At 44.0% G+C, this 16,191-nt stretch overlaps 1 protein-coding gene across 4 annotated transcripts in view; it reads right to left on the bottom strand.

Moving 5' to 3' along the window:
• Positions 1 to 16,191, bottom strand: part of DYM (dymeclin) — a 241,242-nt gene that overhangs the window by 211,300 nt on the left and 13,751 nt on the right. For all 4 annotated transcript variants that reach the window (XM_074570405.1, XM_074570403.1, XM_074570406.1 and 1 more), the window contains exons 3-5: positions 3,411 to 3,463; positions 2,681 to 2,774; positions 1,204 to 1,337 (exon numbers count right to left, since the gene is read on the bottom strand). In XM_074570405.1, coding sequence (XP_074426506.1) covers positions 1,204 to 1,337; positions 2,681 to 2,774; positions 3,411 to 3,463 — 281 coding nt within the window. The remainder of the gene's footprint in view (positions 1 to 1,203; positions 1,338 to 2,680; positions 2,775 to 3,410; positions 3,464 to 16,191) is intronic.

Below are 16,191 nucleotides of genomic sequence, written 5' to 3'. Positions count from 1 at the left end.
CAGTATCTTTACAACAAAGCAAATCGTGTGCCGGCATTATCCATCACGTGTTCGAAAAGCGCACCTTGATACGGCACCACACAAAGATCTGTGGCAGTGTTATGACTTTCTTTTGCCTGTAATCAAGTCGATTTTGGGCACGTTCATTCAAAAAGAAGCACTGGATAGCAGAAAGAGAAGAGCTAGATTATTTGAGCATCTTCCCTGACATGTTTCATCTTGTGTAATACACGCTCCATTTCCTGGAGATGCACTTCTTTTTGAAGATTATGCCTAAATTCTTTGACTTTTCCTGTACTCTTGTATAAACTACTGACAAAATCAAATTTTAGCTGTTGCCTTTTCAACGGATCAGTCCTAACCATAGTGCTGTCATCTTCCCTCCCTAGATTCCTACAAATTGCATTAATTCCACTCCCCGGCTGCTGCCGGCTTATGAAATGTGTGAAAAGAAACACCAAACAATTGCAACACGACCGTTTCTGCAGTAGTATGGGGTCAGCTTCACCCCAATTCTACTCTCCTCTTCTGTAGGGGATCACCTTTCAGACTGTATAAAAATGACTAAAGCTAAGGCAGGTCTGCAACAACACTTCTGCGCAATGATTTTTAAAAAAATAATGTCAAATTAAGTTTGTAAATAAATGACTACGGTTAACTTAAAGACAAATCTTTAAAGAAAAAATAAAGCAAAGAACTTAAACCCTGCTCCAAAAGAGGTCTGTTTTGCTCTAAGAACCTGTAACACACCAACTTCTTCTTAAGAAACATTTAATTCTTGCAGAAGGCGACAGTCAATATGTTATTAAAAGCTCTCATCACACTTTGAAGGTGCTTTCTTTCACATGTATGATATAAAGGAAGATGGTTCACACCAAATTACTTCAGACCCCAAAGGAAGTCAGTCAGTTTTACTGTTGACTACACACTTCCAATCTCACAGGTTGTCCTGAACAGTAACTACGTTGCGTGTAACCTCATGGGTACCTCATTTGTAGTTTTAAAGCAAAGTTTGGGATTCTTAGTCTAGAATCATGGAATAATTTAGGTTGGAAAAGACCCTTAAGATCATTGAGTCCAACCATTAACCGGACACTACCAAGTTCACCACTAAACTACGTCCCCACGCGTCACGTCTACGAACGTCAGAACTTTTTAGTTTCTTGTGGGGTATTTATTTCACTGGCGCTCGTGTGTACCTACCGTAGGAGCCTGGTGCTTTCTCTTCGTAAGTAAAATGAAGTTGCAGCTCCTCCTCTGACATCCGACTGATGAACACTTTCAGCAAACAGCAGATGATAAACAGGGCATTGTGAGCCTGCCAAATGAAGAGGTGACTAGAAAAGGAGCAGAAACAAACAGGAATCAGTAACGCTTAACCTGCGACCACGCATCAAAACCCACAGGAAAACGTACGCCAGAGTAGACCGAGGGGTTCCCTACAGGTGAAGGCAAGGGAAAGCTAAAGTGCTTAAGCCAGGAATCTTCATTTGATGCTACAGCAAACAAACTGGAAACGCATTTAAAATATTTTTTCTTCCCCCAGGAGAATACGGTCTTATTCCTAGCTACGTTTGTACCCATAAAAACACCACACCTGCCAGAAGTACCACTCTTTGGAGAGCTCGCCAGATGGCTTAGCACAATTCTAAAGGCTTCTAGAAACCATGGATTCACACCACCCAAACATTTGGGAGTTTCCTACGGCTTCCATACGAAAGCTACTCTGTATCCCTGAACCTTCGCAATTTTCCCAGCCAAATAGCCTTCGGACGACCACAGGCATTTATGGACTTCAGGAGCACAATGTAGCAAGATTTTTCTATGCAAAACACAGATATTTTCCAAGCTTTCTGAATGCAAGGGAAAAAATATAGCTTCCTTAGGTTTTCTGGAGTCCCAATAAGCAACTGCTGGGAAGCCCATACAACGGCAGAGTCAAGCTCGTGCTTGAAGCTGTATTTTGAAGGTATTTTTGGATTGAAGCAGCAGGAGCTACCCAGGCAGGAATAACTTCTTTCTTGAGATGTAAGCAAAAAGGTTGAGGGCAGCCCTGGGAGCAAGGGGGCATTAAGAAGAAAAATCTTCCTTTTTGAAGCCCCAGATCTGGTGAGAGTTGGACATTTGTCCATGGGGGTGGGGGAACGTTTACAATTACAAAAAGCTTCCTGCAAAACCTACACAGTGCTGCACGCGTAACCTCTTGGAGCTCTTTCTACTGCTGAAAGGGGCAAGAAAATCCAACGGCGGTTACACGGTATAATTTGAAAGCAACATCTTCATATAGAAGTTCGCGTTCAAATCCAACCCGATTTAAAATATTCACAAGATAAAAATACTGGTTCATGCATTAAGGTTTAGCGAAAAAGGCCAGGCGATTTTTAAACAGCTCTAAACCAGTAGGAACCAGATGTTACAGCACTGGTACACAAACATGTTTCTGTAAGGCACAGGATGAACATAAACATGTCTTTTTCCACAGAAATCTATTTATTACACTTAATCTTCTGTGTTTGGAAAAGTACTAGATACATGTTCTGTTTCAAACAACAATTTAAGAGAATTCTACAGTTTGGTCTGCAATTATTTTAACTAGCAAGCCAAAAAACTCAAGAGCTAGTGGCAAAAGGAACGTTTAAAAAATGAAAATGGCACACACAGCTTTTTCCCAGGTACTTACTTCTGACATTCTGCTGAAATTTTTAACTCTTTGGTTCTAGAAAGAAAGACTTTAATCAATGACCCAAGGTTTCCTGTTCGAGGATTCTTCTCAACTAAATGAGGAAAAATAAGGTATGATTATATAGCATGCATAAGTTGACACTATTTAGTTCAAACAACACACAGAATGAAACCAAAAATGGCATTGTCTTAACTACTTCTACCTCTGTCTGTTCTTCTTTTAAGATTCTCCAGTACATGCTTTATGACTCCACAATTGCTCTTTAAACATACTTTTCACCCGAGATTTAAAATATCCCAACTGGGACGCTCATACCGCTGCCTTGCCAAGACTTGTCTACAGCACAAGTCTCCTGTCAGAAAACCGGGCAGGATTTCACAATTAGCTTTTACCTTCTTGAAACGTCATTGATCACATATATACTATCCTTTCCTTTCGTCCTCTGCTTAATTCTTTTCCCTTACTGATCACCTTAGAGGGCAGAGGGAAGATGAGGTAGCAGGGATGGAGTTATTTGTTTTAAACCTTTCAGTCATTTCAAGTTCTACAAAGTCTCTAAAAATTTGAGATGTATATATACACGCTCTTTACCACTTCAATCTTACTAGCGGAACACATACAAGCAGAATTAAGTATACTGAAGACACGGGTGTGCACATGAATGCTGTTTCTTAATTTTTCTGATCAAGAACGTGGAAAAAAAAGCTAAGATGTCACAATTTCTCACCTAAAGACTTGCAGACTGAGATTGTTGCTTCTTCCAAGAGCTTCAAGTCAGCACTGGTGGGGGGGAGAAAACAGATACGGTTACACAAGCCATTGAGTTCCTGTACTTGAAGTGAAAATTCATTACAAAATAGTAGCAAAATTTTTCTATGAAGCACTTAAGTTTACCAAACCATTAGCTGGTTTACATGGATATCGCAGAAGCAGGGTGGCTGAGGTGAGAAGGGACCTCTGAGGGTCATCCTGTCTAACCTCCCTGCTCAAGCAGAGCCACCTAGAGCCAGTTGCCCAGGTCCACGTCCAGGTGGCTTCTGAATATCTCCAAGGACAAAGACTCCACAACCTCTCTGGCCAACCCATTCCTGTGTTCCGTCATCCTAGCACCAGACAGTACAACGTGTATTTGAAGTACAGTGACAATAAAAGAGGAAACTAATATTCGAAAGTGAATTGTTTGTCAAAGTGAAATGATGTCACTACATCATTTGTGTTCCTCCTACTTTTGTGGCTTCAACCATAGAATACCGGGTTGGATGGGACCTCAGGGATCATCTAGTCCCACCTTTAATGGTCCAATGATGCCACTCATAGCTTGATGCCACTGAGAATGCACATAGACCGGCAGCCTACAGAAAGAACTTGATTTTTTACAGGAACCATCATATGAAATAACATCTCTTTTAAAGAAAAAAAGCATAAATTAAAAAAATCCTCAACCTGACATCTAACCTCAAGCTAAGGACCACTTTCCTTTAACTAATGTTATTACATTATCACCTCAGATACACCAAATTTTTCATAACTTCATTAATTGCCCGTTGACGTGCTTCATGAAAGCCATCAGCTGAAAAGCACGGTGAAGCACTAAAGCAGAACCTGCCAACAACCACTGAGAGTAAACCCCAGCCGCATCAAACACATAAAAAGACATTTATAGACTTCTATCGCTCCAAACTTACCAGTACAGAGTAACTGATCCTCAAAAACAAAACAGAAGAATACAAGGGAAATAAATTTTTCCTTAATAGGTGGGGGAAAAAAGACAAATAATAATCAGATGTTGTGTCCCATGCCACATTAAGCAATACGAAGGTGTCCCAATATTAATACCTAAAGCGCAACCTGCTCCAGTGTTTCACCACCTTCACCGTAAAAAAAATTTCTTCCTTATATCTAGTCTGAATCTCCTTTCTTTTAGTTTAAAAAACCATTAGCCATTGTCCGATTGCCACAGGCCCTATTGCTCATGATATCGGAGAAGGTTTATCGGAGGAGGTTGTACAGCCTCTGTACAAATTAACGCACAGTCTGACCTACTTTAAAGGCAGTCCTTCTGCAAGTTCCCCAAATTAAAAGTCAGTCAAAAAAACCCCCCAGTCCAATGCTTGCAGACACAACATAGCGTGTAACGTAGGCTGAACAACTGCAGAGCTCACGCACCTACATCCTTGTAATTAAAGGTATGAAAATCTCCATCCTCGGAATACACAGGAAAGTAGCAATGTAATGAAACCTGAATAGGAACTAAGCCTATAGAAGTCAGTGGCAGGGCCTCCATTCAAGCACTCCTCTCATAAAAAAATATCGCGAAACTTAATATTGCCATAATTAGATTGCCAAAGTCACTGTTGCTTCCTAAGCATGAAATTTTCTGATGAGTAACCAAATTTATATAAAAACCGAAGACAAAAAGGACATGGTACCACACGCGTTCTCTGTCCCATCTGCTCAACCCCATCTTGGCAACTACCTGCAGCTCTGACTGAGACCTTCTGAAAGACAGCGAGGGGGGGAAACAGTTCCCCTTCTTTCCATTTTTAAATGTAGACAGTAACCCACTTTACAGCAGAGCCCTAAGAACTGTTGCATCAACCTGAGATTAACCGTGGTGCCGTGTGGGAAGCCCCTAAAACCACCTCGGCTGCTGAAAACCCATGTGGAGTCGTGCTCTTGGAAGCCGTTGAGTTTGTCTGAGCTGTGCCCAAACTCCTGAGGGCTGGAAGAGGAGGTAAGGGTATTGGTAGAAACAGCAGCCGAAAAAATTATTTCAAAACTTTTCAATGGGAAATGCTTCAAGATAAAGGCAGCAAACAATTTAAATTTTAAAATGCCTGTGAATTTTCCTGCAAATCAGACTAATTTGCTGCGCAGTGAGCTGACAGCAGAGACAGCTCTTCACCTACAGCTGAGTATCCTAAGACAACTTTAGATTATACAGATTGGCTTTCTTTGATATCGAATATCGGCTTTCTTTCCCCCCTTCTAAATTGTTTTGCAGAAAGAACAACCTTACACTTTTGCATACACTTTAAAAACATTAGTTTGTCTCAGAGGTGATCTCGTTTCAGTGCTAAGAGCATGCAGAACAATTGAAAACAAATGGTATAAAGCTAGAACACCCCACCAGCAACCACAGACAACAGTTTTCTCCATCTATACGCAACAAGGAATTTTTGCACTTTTTTTTTAAAAAAAGAAAGGTCTAAATTTGTCCATCTGGCTGCTTGTCACCAGGATGTGTTCTGTCCTGCGAGCTGACAGGCAGGGTGAATATTATATTGGACACCAACTGACCAGAGAGTTCTTAGGGACTGAGTAATTGCAACCCAACACAACGTGACCCACCTCCCACTTTCCAAAGATGCTGGGGGACTCGTGTAACACAGCCTGAGTGATTACTGTAATCACTCCAGGATTTAAACATGCAGACATTCAGCTTTTAATTATGGTTCATTTCTCCCCTAATTTCTAAGCAGTTATAGAATCATGGAATGATTTAGGTTAGAAGACACCTTTAAGATCATCTAGTTCCAAGCCCCTGCCACCGGCAGGGACACCTCCCACTAGACCAGCTTGCTCAAAGCCCCATTTTATCTTTTAAAGTATAGCATTCTTACAGTTTGTTTTTTCTTCCCTTTGAGTTATTAAAAACCACGCACAAAGTTCTCAAACAAACTGCACAGAGCCGCCTAATTTCTACAAGTGGCAAGGATCAAAACCAGTGTCAGACCAAGCAAGACCTTCAGATTTTGCCCATCGTAAGTGAAGATCAGGTTCATGACCATCTGATGAACCTGAAAGCGAACAAGTCCATGGGATCCGATGGGATACACCCACGGGTACTGAGGGAACTGGCGGATGAGGTTGCTAAACCGCCCTCTATTCTATTCCAAAAGTCATGGCAGTCTGGTGAAGTCCCCGCTGACTGGAAAAGGGGAAACATAATCCCCATTTTCAAAAAGGGAAAGAAGGAGGAACCAGGGAACTAGAGGCCAGTCAGTCTCACCTCCGTGCCTGGTAAGGTTATGGAGCAGATCCTCCTGGAGGCACTGCCGAGGCAGAAGAATAACAAAGAGGTGATTGGGTACAATCAACACGGCTTCACCAAGGGCAACTCGTGCCTGACAAACGCGGTGGCCTTCTATGAGAAGGTCACGACATCAACAGACAAGGGGAGAGCAACTGACAGTCATTTACCCGGACCTGAGCAAAGCCTTTGACACTGTCCCGCATGACACCCTGGTCCCCAAGCTGATAAAATACGGGTTTGATGGACTGACAATTCAGTGGATAAAGAACTGGCTCGACGGCCGCACCCAAAGAGTGGCTGTCAAGGGGTCCACGTCCAAGTGGAGGCCAGTGACAAGTGGAGTCCCTCAGGGATCAGTACTGGGACCGGTCTTGTTTAACATCTTCGTCAGCGACATGGACAATGGCATTGAGTGCACCCTCAGCAAGTTTGCCGACGACACCAAGCTGTGTGGGGCGGCTGACGCACTGGAGGGAAGGGATGCCATCCAGAGGGACCTGGACAGGCTGGAGAGGTGGGCCCATGCCAACCTCAGGAAGTTCAACAAGACCAAGTGCAGGGTCCTCCATCTCCATCTGGGTCGGGGCAATCCCAAGCACCGATATGGGCTGGGCAGTGACTGGCTTGAGAGCAGCCCTGGAGGAAAGGACTTGGGGGTGCTGGTGGACGAGAGGCTCCACATGAGCCCTCAGTGTGCACTTGCAGCCCAGAAAGCCCATCGTATCCTGGGCCGCATCAGGAGAAGCGTGGCCAGCAGGTCGAGGGAGGTGATTCTCCCCCTCTACTCCACTCTCCTGAGACCCCACCTGGAGTACTGCCTCCAGTTCTGGAGCCCCTGCTACAAGAGAGATATGGCCGTGCTGGAGCGTGTCCAGAGAAGGGCCACGAGGATGATCAGAGGGCTGGAGCACCTCTCCTATGGGGACAGACAGAGAGCTGGGGTTGTTCAGTCTGGAGAAAAGAAGGCTCCAAGGACACCTTCTAGGGGCCTACCAGTCTCTTAAGGGGGCCTACAAGAAAGCTGGGGAGGGACTTTTTAGGATGTCGGGTAATGGTGGGACTAGAGGGAATGGATTAAAACTAGAGATGGGTCGATTCAGACTGGACATTAGGAAGAAGTTCTTCCCCATAAGGGTGGTGAGACACTGGAAAAGGTTGCCCAGAGAGGTGGTGGAAGCCCCATCCCCAGAAGTTTTTCAGGCCAGGCTGGATGGGGCTCTGAGCTACCTGATCTAGTGGGAGGTGTCCCTGCCCAGGGCAGGGGGGTTGGAACTATATGATCTTTAAGGTCCCTCCCAATCCAAACCATTCTATGATTCTATGATCTTCAGCAAAGCTTTTAACACTCGAGTCATTCTTTCTCCTACCAAAATGAAGTTTAATGCTTAAAAAATTAACTACTTCTCACTCCCCCCTATTCACACAAACCGGAGCACAGAAATGAATGTTGCCATCCTCAACACTAGGCAACACCGTCTGCAGAATTTCAGTTCATGCAACAGAAGCAGCTAGTGAGAAGGAACCAGAGCAGGACGTCGCCCCGACACACACACACACAGTGTTCTTACATTCAACTGAAGAAATGCTACTGCTACATCCCCACCGATGGGTTCATGGAGAGAGGATAGTTGGGGGGTACAAAAATAGCAGCCCATTCCCAGGTACCCAGGGCAAAGCTTAGCAGTGGCTTGCTTTCCTTCACTTGGGCAGGAAAAAGAAGCAAGACACATGGAAAAAGCTGTCTGCATATTTTTTGTGTGCTGCGAAGACAGGAGATACATTATATTAACACTTAGACAGAAAATGGCAGAGCCAAGACTCATAAGGTGGCACAAAAGAAATGCTACAACCAGCTATGGTATTGACTTTGCTCTATAATCCCAGACTGGCAGGGGTCGGATGGGACCTCTGGAGATCATCTAGTCCAACCCCCTGCCAGAGCAGGGTCACCCAGAGCAGGTGGCACAGGAACGCGTCCAGGAGGGTCTGGAATATCTCCAGAGAAGGAGACTCCACAGCCTCTCTGGGCAGACCGTGCCAGGACTCTGCCACCCTCAAAGGAAAGTTTTTCCCTCACGTTCAGATGGAATTTCCCATGTTCCAGTTTGTGCCTGTTGCCCCTTGTCCTGTCACCGGGCACCACTGAGAAGAGTCTGGCCCCATCCTCTTGCCACCCACCCTTTAGGTATTGATAAGCATTGATGGGATCCCCTCTCAGTCTGCTCTTCTCCAGGCTGACCAGCCCCAGGGCTCTCAGCCTTTCCTCAGCAGAGAGCTGCTCCAGTCCCTGGATCATCTTGGTAGCCCTCGGCTGGACTCTCTCCAGCAGTTCCCTGTCCTTTTTGAACTGGGGGGCCCAGAACTGGACCCAGTGCTCCAGCTGTGGCCTCCCCAGGGCAGAGCAGAGGGGGAGGATGACCTCCCTCGACCTGCTGGCCACACAGTTTTTAATGAGCTTTTAATTTTTTAATCCCTGTGGAGATGACATTTGGTTAATGAATGAATATAAGAATGGAAAGCTAACACTAAAACATCCGTCCTGTCGTTAATCCAGAGAGCAGCACTGGTAGCGTACAAACTATTTTTCATCTCTAATAACAAGCGCAAACACCGCGAGTGAAGCTGCTTCACTGCATTGATCAGAAATAAAAGTTCCAGTTCTCTTTGAAAACCTTCACCCAAGGAATACAGACTGCCTTGTTGCCAAATATATGCGTATACACATGCACAAATATAGATACATAATCTAGGAGATCCCTATTTGGGACAAAAAAAAGTCTAAAATGGATTTAAATTGTTCCCCTTTAACATAGAATCCTAGAATCTTCATGGTTGGAAAGGAACTTTAAGATCATCGAGTCCAACCATACACCCACAAAACAAAACCCCTACAATCTCTGCCACTAGAGCATGCCCTGAAGTGCCAAATCTATACATTTCTTAAATACCTCTAGGGATGGTATTATATTACATTATATTAGGGATTATATTATTATATTATATTATTATATTAATAGGGATGGTAATATATTACACTCAGTTGTAACAAAGCACCTATGGGAGGATCCAGGACAAAAACAACCTTTCAGAAACGAAAAGGAAAACATCCCACGCATTTTCCACTCTGCAATTTTATCTACCCGGAGGTGAGAAAATAAAAATTACGCTTTTTCACAACTGAAAAGAAGCCTCTGAAAAACAGTATTTTCTAGAACACATAAAAATAGGAGATTCATTAGGAACGGAGAAGTAAAATATCCCCTTGTCTGTAAGAACCACTAAGCACATTTTCAACATGAAAAAGGTTATCACTTTCTAGCAGTAACCAAGCAGCAAGATAAGCAAACCCTTCCTGCTGCCCGATGGCCCTGCTGAGCATCACCAGGAGAAACCCAGGCATCCCAGTAACACCCAGTAAGCCCTGCCATGGAGGAGACACCTCTTCGGAAGATGTTCACGTCCACATGGCAACAAACGCCAGCTTCAGGCCACAGATCTTTAATATAATAATTATAGTGACCCGAGTGAGTCTGTACATGTAGTCATGTATTTCAACTGGCACTACCCAAACTAAATCACTTAGTTTCGGGAAGGTTGTACGTATCCCAACCACATTTACCAGTTCTACAATTTTCTAGAGGCACGAGCAAAAGGTATCAACTGGTGCGGGGGATCCAAACTGGTTGTGAGCACTGGGGGAAACACTAAGGATCCAAAGAAAAGTAGACTTAACCACACAGGCTTGACCGGCTCATTTAGATACAAGCAGACGTGTGAGATGCAGGATTGCTTCCCACACGCTCCAGGAAAAAATTCCAGGCTTCACAGGAATTCCTGCTTCATCCTGGGATCTGGTGGCCAGCATTTCTCGGTCCAAGGTTGGACCACGTGATCCTCAAGGTCCCTTCCGATCTGGTATTCTATGATTTTCAGAGTCCTTTATAAAAGCAAGAAATTATTTTACTTGCTTTTTTTATGTAGACAGTAGGCCCACAGCTTTCAGCAAAACTATAATTCACAGTGATAGTGAAATTTGCTTCCTGACAGCATAGACTTCTTTAAAGAAAATGGTTTTATCTTGTTTTGTTTTAAAGGCCTCAAACCATGAGAGGTTTTACAGCGGCAGTGATTACCGCGTGACACCAGGTATCGCACATCAGCAATAGAAGTAAAGAGGAATCAAGGATAACCCCCTACCGTAGGGAAGAGGACAGCACAACCACCATGTCTACGTCACGCAATAAGGACTCTCTACTAGGAAGTGAAGGGAAGAAATCAAAATCAAATTGAAATTTGCAAGCTCAAATATCGCCCCTCCGATTCTAGAGGTCACCTCTTTCTCCTGATAGAGAAGTTCAACCCCTCAAACCTTTACTATCGTACAAATACCGTTTGGGAATTGGATGCACGCACACCCACACAAGTATACGGGAATACTGCCACAAGCCAAAATTGCCTCTTTACATTTCACAAGGAAGAGTGAAAATTCTGAGTTATCACACATATATGCAATGATTATTGACCAAGCAAAACATAATATTGAAACAGTATTTAGACAATACAAATTCTGGTTTGTCCTGCTGAAATTGCTCCTTTATCATTTCATAACTGATCCCACATCAAGATTTTTTTTTATTCTGTTGGGATTTAATCTCTTTGCATTTGTGGTTACCGATCACAGTGCAAGGAGTTTCTTCATCGGCACGTTAGTTTTCTGTAAGAAAACATCTTTTCAGTAGAGGTGGGGAAGAATGGTAAATTCAGCAGTCTATTGCTCAAACAAATGTCATAGTTTTCATTGACTGCAGCTTTTTATTTCTGGCTTCATACCACCAGAAAACCGGATGCTGCGGTCAGCTATTCTGGCATATATTGTAAAAACCCGTTACTTCCAAAAAGAAGAGGAAAAAAAAAAAAAAGGAGGTGGAAAAAAAAAAATCAGTGGAGTTATTTTAGAGTGGTTGAATTCAGTTGCCTTACTTTAAATCTACTTACAATCAGTCCCACAGACATCAGCAAAACCGTAATTAATAAAAGGCCGTGAAAGTTGCTTCCTGACAGCAGTCATCTTTGACGAATATGCTTTTATCTGCTTTTATTTTCAAGGCATCGCAATGTTAGAGGTTTCAAAGTGGCAGTGACTACTGTTAAAATATCTCGACATGGCAAGGGAAAACATTATGCGTACAAACTGTAATTATAAACATACCCATACCATGACATTTACCCTTAGAGTGATATGAATAAGGCCCAAACCGTAGCAGACAACTACATCCTCTAAACGACAGGGAGGAAAAAAAAATAAAAAAAATAGTTTTCCTGACAAGTTTTTTTTGCTCTAAGTAAAGCTTTTTTCTTTGCCACTGAATGCAAAACAGAAGAATCAGCCCATTCAGTAAATTCATACTGTGGGAATGCTGACTTTAATGGACTAGTCGGGAGGAAGAACGTCAAAGAATAAAAAGCTGCATATAATTTATTGTACCAATTTAAAAAAAATGTACCATATTAAGGCATCATAAAAAAAAGCTGCTCATTTTTATGCCTTGCCATTAAAGGCTCATGCACACCATTCTTGAACCAGCAACTCGTTAAAAACTCCGGGGAAGGAACAAAGCGGAACAGTAAATATTAAGCACATGATTTTCAGCAAGTTCTGTGTTAGTTAACTCTGTTTTCAGTTTTCCATCAGGAAAGAATTGTAATGCCACCGCTAAGGAGGAGGTTGCATTCTTGGTAGCAACTCGCAGGAGAGCCAGACAAACACAAAGGTCCGCCTAAACCGAGAGCTAAGGCTCCAAAGTAATCCCCACAGCTTTTGCTCACGACAACTCAAAAAGTCATCCAGAAAAACTGTATTTTCTTTTTCCAATATCCAAAGAGTATTTCGATTGATAAGTCAGCCACTCGAAATGTAGGACATTACACATTTAAGAGGTTTGATACGAATTTAATTCCGCTCCCGTGAGTCCATTCTGTGCAACAAATAAGGATTCATGAAGAATAAAAAAAAATGAACACGGAGGAGTGCAAATTAAATACCAGATACTTCCTAATGGCTGCAACCAGAAGCATCTCAGCAGACACTTCTGTAGCCCAACGGGATTTTACCTGCTCAGCAGCCGTGACTTGCTTTATGAAAGAGGAGATCACAATACACCTTTTACAGCGAAAAGCACGAGGAAAATGAAAACGGAACTGCTGGTAGCTTTTCCTTTTACTAGCACTTATGCATACAATACTTATCTCCTACCGCTTCTAAATTGTGTAAGGCCCCTACGGCTTTACCTGCTGAATACCCGAGACTTGCTCCGGCTGTTACTATCGCTCACGCCGGGGGAGTCGCCGGCGGCGAGCAGGGATTCATCCTCAGCTCCTTTCTGATTACTGACGGCTGATTCATGATCAGGGCTTGTGACTGCACAGACCGGAATTACTCCCACTTAATTAGGCTCTCTTAATACTTGCTTAACTATTAAGAAAAATCAACATTTTTGAGAGGAAGAACAAACAGCCCAGAAAAGCAGGATATTACACTCCCAGCAGCCAGCTCTGCTTTGACCACATGCTTTCACGTTCATTTTTGGATGGCACAGCGGGTTTAAGCAATCCCACCTTTTAGCCCAACAGTCTGCTGCGACCCCCCCACAAAATCAATCCCTCCTTGTGTCAGAATTGTTTTGTGGTGCCACGCTATGAATCGCTCTAGGGAACTAACTTGCCTGGAGAACTAAACACTTCTTTTTGCTGCGTTGTTTTTCAGACAGATTGGTTCCTGATGAAACGCACGGCAGACCCAAATACACACTGGAAGGGATAGTGAAAGGGCGAGAGAATCTTGCATCAGGGTTGCCGCCAGAGACACAGCAACTTCAGAGCCAGTAGCACTGGTATTTGGCAAACTTTATTCCGCCCCCCCTGCAAACTACCTTGTGCTCTTCACAGAAACGGATGAAAAAGTTTATCAGACTGAAAAAATAAACCCAATATAGAAGACATGGCTGAGTAAACAAGCAATGCTAAGAGCTATCCACAGACCCACACAACAATAAATTAATGTATACAATGGGGTGGTGGCAGGGAGAGAAAGCAAAAGAGAGAACCAGGAAGATGAGGAATGGATGAATAGAGGACGAGATCAACCAAACTGAAAGGGGAAAGCAGTGCCATTACAAGATCAGATACGGTATCACGCCTCCATCTTTCTCAGAGTAAAAAGCCAGTAACTGACCAACACTCAAGCCAAGGCCCCGGGCTTCTGATTTTAGGGATTAAAAGACTATTGTTCCTCAGAAGATCCAATTCGGTTTGGCAGCCCAAAAGATCTTCCTTTGGCAGCTGTGATCAGCAGTACCTGGACAAATTCGGAACAGCTTCTGTAAAGCAAAGCACTATTCATATAGTCCTCACTAGAGAGAAAACATACACTGAAAACTGTAAAAAAACCCCAAAACTTTTTATAAACAGAGATTTAAAATCAAGGTACATTTCAACAAGGTGACTTGAGGGTGTTGGTGGAGGAGAAGCTCAACACACCCCAGCAATGTGCCCTGGCAGCCCAGAACCCCCCCACAGCCTGGGCTGCATCCCCAGCAGCGTGAGCAGCAGGGCGAGGGGGGGGATTCTGCCCCTCTGCTCCGCTCGGGGGAGACCCCCCTGCAGCGCTGCCTCCAGCTCTGGCGCACCAACAGCAGAAGGACACGGAGCTGTTGGAGCGGGGCCGGAGGAGGCCCCGGAGATGCTGGGAGGGCTGGAGCCCCTCTGCTGGGAGGACAGGCTGAGAGAGCTGGGGGGGTTCAGCCTGGAGAAGAGAAGGCTCCGCGGAGACCTTCCAGCCCCTTCCAGTCCCTCAAGGGGCTCCAGGAAAGCTGGGGAGGGACTCTGGAGCAGGGAGGGGAGCCATGGGACAAGGGGGAAGGGCTTTAAACTGGAAGAGGGGAGAAGTAGATGAGATCTGAGGAAGGAATTCTTTGCTGTGAAGGTGGTGAGCCCCTGGCCCAGGTTGCCCAGAGAAGCTGTGGCTGCCCCATCCCTGGAGGGGTTCAAGGCCAGGTTGGACGGGGCTTGGAGCAACCTGGGCTGGTGGGAGGTGTCCCTGCCCAGGGCAGGGGGTGGCACTGGGTGGGCTTTAAGGTCCTTCCAACCCAAACCACTCTCTGCTTCTATGAATCTGTCAGGCATCTCTCACTGAAAGCAACCTACCCCAGCCCCACCAGCTCCCACACGTCACTGGTTTTTGGTTGGGTTTTTAGTTGTTTGTTTGCTTTTCCTACCCTACTACCTTCTCTTTTCATGTTTTTCTCCTTCTCTCTCCCTATAGTAGTGCCATATGTCGAACAGAAGTACATCCAAGGCAGCATCCAGAGAACATGACCCTCTTCTCCCTGGGGATCACATTAATCCCATCTTTGCAAAAATTTGAGGAAGTAGGACTGATCTTTTACTCCAGAATATCACCAATAACCTCCATGAAAACAACACACAGCACTTACACGGCTCCCAATAACACTTGCTAGGAATCGCCTACTATAAACACACTAATTTTGCAGCATACAATTGGAAAAAGTAATTTGAGGAGAGAAGAAAACTTTAAATTGTGTCCTGTTTGACAGGTGAAAACTGGCTGCTTTCCTCAACAGTCCAAAACGTGCATCTTGCTCCTGTCAAAAGGATGACCTACACTGAAGCCTCATTAAAACAAAACAGAGTTAACTCGATATTTCACAAGCTTTCAATCTCAGAAATTAACATTGACCTCCATTGTTTGGTTCCTGCAGGCAAGGTTACCCCATTTAGACAATGGCCGACGGTGCTGCGCAGCCAACATCGTCTGACATCATTTGTCAAACGGTTCTCTCAGGTAGATGCAACTTAATGGGAAATTTCTGTTTCCTTCCAATTACCAAGCTGCACAAAAAGATGCCGCTAAAAATACCTCTCTTCTAGCTGCCAGGCAAGAGCACCATCTGGTGTTCAGCTAATTAAACTTTCAACCTGCTTTTGGATCAGGTTGTTTTTTGGGGTTTTTTTTGTTTGTTTGTTTGCTTGATTTTTTAATTATGTTTCTTGTTTGGGGGCTTTTTGTTTGGTTGGGTTTTTTTGTTTTGTTTTGTTTTTTAAGCAAACTTATTTTGCACTGGATCTGACTCCATGAAATAGGCGCAAAAAAAGCTGCAAAGCAACCTATGAAAAACTCCTTTAGTTTGGCTGGAGGAGGGAGGAACGGTAGCATAACTGAAAGAAATTGCTCTAAAAAAAACCACCACAAAACAATGTGGTATTATACGACTTCTTAGAATATTGTCCATCTTGTTAGTCATGGGTAGGATGTAAATAAATCTTGTGTTTTCAGGGATCTTATAGAAAAAAGGAACCGCTCCCTCACCCTCTGCCAATTAGGTACCACCCTTTATGAGCTTTACAACCCTTCACAGCACTGTATCGTCTTGCTACGCTCTGGCTATTCTCTCTA

Source organism: Larus michahellis, chromosome Z (assembly GCF_964199755.1).
Source record: "Larus michahellis chromosome Z, bLarMic1.1, whole genome shotgun sequence".
Lineage (NCBI taxonomy): Eukaryota > Metazoa > Chordata > Aves > Charadriiformes > Laridae > Larus > Larus michahellis.
Note: the sequence above shows the minus strand (reverse complement) of the source record. Positions and strands in the feature narration are given on the sequence as shown.